This window comes from Limulus polyphemus, unplaced genomic scaffold (genome assembly GCF_000517525.1).
Source record: "Limulus polyphemus unplaced genomic scaffold, Limulus_polyphemus-2.1.2 Scaffold499, whole genome shotgun sequence".
Classification (NCBI taxonomy): Eukaryota; Metazoa; Arthropoda; class Merostomata; order Xiphosura; family Limulidae; genus Limulus; species Limulus polyphemus.
In genome coordinates, this window is record NW_013666109.1 from 315,207 (window position 1) to 322,204 (window position 6,998).

The 6,998-nt window shown below is 31.2% G+C and overlaps 1 protein-coding gene and 1 long non-coding RNA gene across 5 annotated transcripts in view; one reads left to right on the forward strand and one right to left on the reverse strand.

Annotated features, from left to right (window-relative positions):
* The window catches only part of LOC111085602, an 18,444-nt gene that overhangs the window by 3,529 nt on the left and 7,917 nt on the right, over nt 1-6,998 (forward strand). The window contains exon 2 of the long non-coding RNA XR_002610405.1: nt 341-573. This is a non-coding gene — a long non-coding RNA (uncharacterized LOC111085602). The remainder of the gene's footprint in view (nt 1-340; nt 574-6,998) is intronic.
* The window catches only part of LOC106458673 (activated RNA polymerase II transcriptional coactivator p15-like), a 15,731-nt gene continuing 11,247 nt past the window's right edge, over nt 2,515-6,998 (reverse strand). For 2 of the 4 annotated variants that reach the window (XM_013918203.2, XM_013918204.2), the window contains exon 5: nt 3,438-3,689. In XM_013918203.2, the coding sequence (XP_013773657.1) occupies nt 3,610-3,689 (80 nt within the window). In that variant the 3' untranslated portion in view covers nt 3,438-3,609. The other 2 variants (XM_013918206.2, XM_022384932.1) reach the window with 2 other exon arrangements.

A 6,998-nucleotide genomic window follows, 5' to 3' on the forward strand; every position in this document is an offset into this window, starting at 1 on the left:
TATATATATATATATATATATATATATATATATATATAATAACAATGCCAATATTATGAACTTCAACTAGCAGCACATAAATCTTACTTGTTTCATTTTATCAACAATTTCAGCATTACAGCTAAAAATATTTTGGAATACTTACTCTTTGAACATTTAAATTCTTCATAGGAAGAAATTCTAAACATATCTTTGACAATAATTTTGAAAGATACAATATGTACAGATCATTTTGTTAAAGCTTAAACTACTAAGCAATATAATACCTGACAACACAAGTCTAAGCATTTATCACACCATAGATATTTAAAACTATTTGTTATCTTTTACTTTCCTCCAGTTTTATGCTAAGTGCCCAAAGTTATCTATCTGCTTTTAAGAACTGGTCACCTGTGGTTGTTCTCTTCAAGGCTGGCTGTTGGGCAGACTTCCTGTAGCAAAAACATCCTCATATTCTCTGGTGGATTTAAATGGATGGAAATATACAAAATACACTGGCGGTCATGCATTCACACAGGCTGCGCTATTTTTTTGTGGATATCTAGCTGGAACTTGCCACATACTAAATAAAATGTAAGTTTGTACGTGTTTCTCAGTTTGTAGTAATTTACAGTTATTAAGTAATTCAATATATATATATATATATATATTTTGGTTATTTATAGTATTAGATGTAACTTTAATGTTTCTAATAGTATTAACTACATTGGCCAAATGTGATATGCATGGTACACAACACCACTAACAGTGAAGTTACTCAACTGATGACTTACAGCACAGTGGTTGTAGAAGCTTTTTCTAGTTTTCTGTTACCTAAGACCATTTATTATTAATTGCAATTATTATTGTATAATTTTAGAAATCTTTCTGGCAGAAGTTATTACATGATTGCCTAAGTCAGTGAAATTTACCATTATGTACTAGAGAAAAATATCAAACCAGAAAAAGTTGAAACTTATGTAACAAGTGTTAATAATGTATGCAATAACAATTTGAAATTTACAGAAATACCTCAGTTTTTATGAAATGTTGAAAACAGTAACAGTGTTTAAGTAATCACCATCAAAGAAGTATTTTGTAAATTGTTATCACTGTTTACTAGCTGACAGTGAAGTTTCATTTAGAAGTCCTCACACTGTTGATGTTTTCATTGTATAAGTATCTTCTTCTCCATAATGACCTCAATCCCAACTAGTTTTGTGTCAACCAGTAATTTTGTAATTTAAGACTTTTACACTCAGGTGGCTGGCTTAGATAGTAACCAAATAGGACAAGCATGTTCAACGACAGAGATTTGAACTTGCAACCCTCAGATTGTGAGTCGAGCGCCCTAATCACCAGGCCATGCTAGGCCCAATGTTTAAGTATAACCATCACAATGCACTACAATAAATACATACACACACACTGCATACTTAAAACTCTTTTTTGCATTCTATTTTGCTAACTTTCAATTTATTAAAATGAAACCCTGCAAACTTGTCCCCAAAACTTTATTTTAGTGAATACACAGTATCATTTTGTGCTACGGATGTTACACTGTACATTGAATCCAAGTATAGATGTACTGTAAATCTTGTTTATGAGCAGATTCAGTATGATATAAATATTATTCTTATAGTTCTAGAAATTTTCAAGCGAGTTTCAAGTTTGATGTGCTACGAGTATAAAAGTAAGCAGTTTGTGATTCTCAAGTATTTGCTACAAAAAACATGTTTGAGTTCATTTTGTAGATTATGTAACAAGACATAATGAAACAAAATTGTGTAAGAAGAACTATTCAATTTATATGTTGTTCCACTTGGCATTAGGTTGAAGTCAAAACTGGACCATATATCACAATCAACATATATGTATCAGTTTTTCCAAACTGAACATAAATATTTCATGTTAAAACAAGATGTTTTCGACCAGAAAGCTGACAGAGGATTCTGTTAATGTTTTCTGCCTCATTGTGTCATCTAAACTGAAATTCTTATGTCTTTATTTAGTATTAACAAGTTAATGTGTTTTCCTCTACATTAACAATGATGAAAGTTGATTCTCATGATTCACAACATACTTCCATTAATTCCTACTTCTCTTGTAACAGAAATATCAGTTTTTCACACACACACACAATATATTTTAAGCTCTTCAAACCAGTGAGAAAAACAAAAACAATACAGTGTCTTAAAAATCTATTACATTCAATGGTTATTAGCCTGAAGGTCAAATTTCTTACCTAAAAACCAGTCATATTACTTTGTATTTTGGTTCTTAATTTAAAATAGTGACTATGGAAAAGTACTATCCTAATGACTGCAGTTTTTAAAATGTTTTTTGCAGCATAATGTATTTTTACCTCTGCAGCTAAAGAAATGTGACATTAATCTCATTATGTAGATACACAGTATTAAACTAATATACATAGTTTGCAATGATTCAGCTCCATTCTTACAGTGGATACTGAAACTGTACTTTACTGAGTCTGTGGTTCTAGGTGACAGGGACACTGAGAAATTAGATATGATAAATGTAAATGAAACCTATAATTTATTTCCACTGTAGTTTTTTTTTTCTGCATCACTTTGTTCACATCAAAACAACTTTACAAACCACGAAACCAGACTCATGTTATACAGGATCCCTAAGAACATAAACAGGAATGAAAAATAAAGCAATGAAATGGTGATGACATAAGCTTGTTGAAATATCATATATTTGTAATGAAGTTTCTTTCACTATCAATTCAAGCTGTCTTCAAACTCTATTTGATTGTTTGATATACACTGCCACCATGTAATGAGCTTAGCATCTGAAATTTGTAGTGTTCAGGAAAATGAGTAATCATAATGTATGAACACTTAATATTTTATACTTTATAAAAATCTCTCAAATTCCATAGCAAGACTAAAATGTACAGGCTTTAAATCAAAATATACTATCTGATTAAATAGTTACCATAATTCTACGGAACAATAAAAACTCATTTCCAGCTTTAATACCTGTTTCTGTAATGTATGGAGAAAAGTCTGCACAGTTTTGTATGTAACAAAACACCAAGAAAACAATTCCACATAAACACTATTCAATAAATTCAGTAAGCTTTAATTTTACCCTCATTGAAGCCAACTTAATAAGTGTTAATGCTCATATTTTGTTTTGTGATTAAATCTTCTAAGTTCTCTCATAAAATTCTGCAAAAAAAGCATATAGCAAAAATTCAGCTAAAATATTAATGTTCTGATCACCATGAACTGTTTTAACTAAATTGTGGCTACCCATTAATTATGTTTGCCTAAGATCCAACAGAAGAGATCTGCTTTCTACAAAAACATTTCATGATAAATATCAGGAAAACTGAACTAATTTTTTTACTTATTTCCTGCTGCTGTCAGATCTATTAAAAAAGAATGTTAGTGGTAAGTTCTACAGGTAGACTCTAAATAACAAACTCAAAGTCCTGATATTTATTGTGTGGTTTAACTACAGGAATAAAATGTGTCCAAGACCCCAAATTGGTAATATTTTTGTATTATTAAAGTTTTTCTTTAGATATTACAGGACAAAAAAAAATATCTTTCACAGAAAGTCTTTTCACTCTGATCAAAACAACAATACTACTACCTAAAACTGTTTAATGGCTTCATCAATTTCATCTATACGGTGTTTCAAAGCATTCCACTGTTCCATATTCAGAGAAATTCCTGTTAATAAAAACAAAAAGAACATAAAATGCCATCAGCTAAGTTACTGAGATGCTACTATGTTGTTGCAAGATTCAATATTATTTAATTTTCTAAAAAAACACAAATCTATAAAAATACTTGCTTTTTATCCATTACTCGTGTGTTATAATATGGTTATTGTTTAGTAACAACAGTTGACTCTGTGCAATCAATTAACATTACAGAAAAAATCTGAAAAGAAAGTTAAGCAGCACCAAATATAACTTGTAAAAATGAGTATTTCAGTTACAATAAACTGGTAATTACTTTCTGAAATTGTGTTGCTAAATAACATTACAGAGAAAAAAAAGCAAAAACATAAAATTGCAGCACCCAAAACATTAACAAAAATAAATATGCTGGTTAATTTTCAAAAATTTTGCTGCTAATTAACACTACAAAGGAAATAAGGAAACTATGGAAATGTATTCTAGCACCAAATAATACAAAGAAACATCTTCTAGAAGTACATTACAAAAGAAATTTTAATTTATTTTGTAATATATTAAGAAAGGACGTCCCTTTTTTAGGCTTAACTGTCAGATTTTTTTTCTTTGTTTTTAAATGTCTGTGTAAGAAAATGTTTTGATATTGCTTTATCTAGTACTATTATCAAAGACTTAATTCTGAGGGAATAAAATCCAAAGAGTTAATAATAATTGTAATAACAAATTGACAGAAGTTTCTGTGCAGCAAATATACTTGCTAGTCGTATAATATAACTTGTGATAAACAATACAAACTGCCAAACCCTAGAAATGACACTCTCCATTATGTACCATGAGGCATAATTTTTTGATTGAAGTATCTAGTGACTCACAGCACAGTGTATGGGCCTTAGTCCTTGAAGTTCAAACTCACTAGACTTAACCATTATAGCCATCTTATTATGTAGTAATATCCTTTTTATGTCCAAATAGATCATGAACCTAAACTACGTGCTAAGACTTTTTTCTACAATAATGTAAGACATGCATGAAAGCTGAAAGTTATGGTTGGTTTATTATGTACAGCTGAAATCTTTAATATAAATTCCCCAAAAGCTCTTAACAACAATAAAATTGTAATAGTTCTAAACATTGTAATAAATTTGGTACAGTGGAAGTTGAATACTTGAATCACTATGCAGGTACATGAAGAAAGGGGTATTGCTTCACTAAAAGCCGTACTTTGAATAACAGAGAAAACAATTCAAGGCATAAGAAAAAATATGTGTCAACTAATTATTCAAACTGATGACTGTCAATCAATCTACAAACTGATCAAACTTATGGCATAATTTCGTGATACCCTGGATGCTATACATGTAGCTGCTATTTGAATTTTAAAAATCATGATAATAGAAAGTTAACATTTTCCTCACCTGAAAATGTATTACAGATAATTACTCATCTTTCTGTCCAACAGTTTGTTTTGTTTTTAATTAAGCACAAAGCTACACAAGGGCTATCGAAACCCGGTTTCTAGTGTTGTAAGTCCGCAGACATACAGCTGTGCCACTGGGGGCAATGTCCAACAGAGAACTGCTGTGAAAATTTTTGCAAATGCCATAAGCCTTGAACAAATCTCCCACCCTTACACATATTAACATGTATTTGGTGCTTTTTTTAAACTATTTTAGTTTTAGCTGTGTTATAGTTACATTTAGATACCTTCAAATCAATGTTTTTTGTAGTTTTCCTTTTAATACTCTAACGAGTGTACTAATATACCATATTAATTTCTCTTATGGGAATAATAACAAATGTAAAACAGTTCTGTTTATGTTAAAGCTTTATAAGTGAAGCTAATATTTTATATTAAATTTTAAAACAAACTTACCAATAATAAAAGAACCTGTATGGAAAGGGTTAAATGTCACAAACACAGTAACTCAGGAAAGTGGGGACATAAATGTAAAATAAACTTAATAACCATTTACAGTGTTTATTGGAAAATAATCAATTTCCCCTTTTTTTCTTTTCGTATTGGGTGGGATAGGGTGTTTTCAGTGTTTACTGGTTAAAACCAAATATCAGAAGCCCTATGTGTATTGTGCTAGCCCATGGTGTAATCGTTATCAGACTACAGTCCTCTACCAATAAGATGGCAACATGGACAGTAATCCTCATGAGCACTAGCATTGAGGAGATTATGGAGGGACCAGTGCAGATAAAGAAATTATAAATAAATTAAAAAGTGTGTGGTGTCTAAGCATAAATGTCAGCAAAACACTTCCCACAATCAAGAAGAAGACATGGCTTTAAAGACAGATGATACATGGAACAGGTGGCTAAAGGTTTCAACAAGGAACATGTAAGGGCCCACAGAACAACACAGAGATTCTAGTCCTGAAGAGGTATTGGATGAGTAGGACAACTACTGAGAAAAGCTCGAAAGAGGTTTATAAGAAATGAAGAAATAAAATAAGAATGGCTTGAGAAGAAACAGAAGGCCATTGAAAAAGCAGTCCTTCAACTGACAATCATAGAAATTGACAAGTGCTTTCAAAAAGCCAGATAAAAAAAGGAAATGAAATGAAGAAAAGTAGAATAACCTGGAAGGAGTAGAGAACAGTAGGAGAAAGGGGAGGGATTTCAAAGATGGAAGGAGAGATTCAAGGGATTGAACTTTAAATAAAAGAATCTTGACCATAAGCCACAGAAAAGGTTGCCATAAAGTTGAGAAGAATGAGACTGCTAAGAGTTAGTGTCGAGCTGAGACAAAAATTTAAGGAGAGTCAAGGAAAACAATAGTCAGAAGAAGAAGGATCATGCAAGAATGTAGAGTGAGACTCATCAAAAACAGTTTGAGAAAGATTAAAAATGTCTTATGTCCGAGCAATCAAAATAGCAAATCAAGAAGGCAGGGTTAACCTTTCCTCATCAGGAAGAGTAGAATCAGAGGCAAAGGTAGGCAGGAGGAACAGTTGGTCAAAAGACAAGGCAAGCTGCATCAAAGTAACTGAAACAAAGAGGTCAAGGAACCTGGATGAGATAAAGGTAGAATATAACCAATAACCTGGTGCACAATAGCAGTTACAATTCTGACCATCAGAATGCCCCCAGTTGCCACTGAAATAGCAGGGGTGAGGTCAAGAAATAGTGTCAGGACCTCAGAAGGTAGCAGAAACAGATAGTTGGGAATTTATAATCATAGCAAGTATAATAAAAACTATTTGAATTTTATAAAGACAAATAAATATTAATACATACGTAACCTAACTAGCTATAGAGATTTAAAAGTTTTAATACTACAAAAAACATTGAAACAAGAAAGTCAAAACTACAAAAACTGAGTTACTTAAAA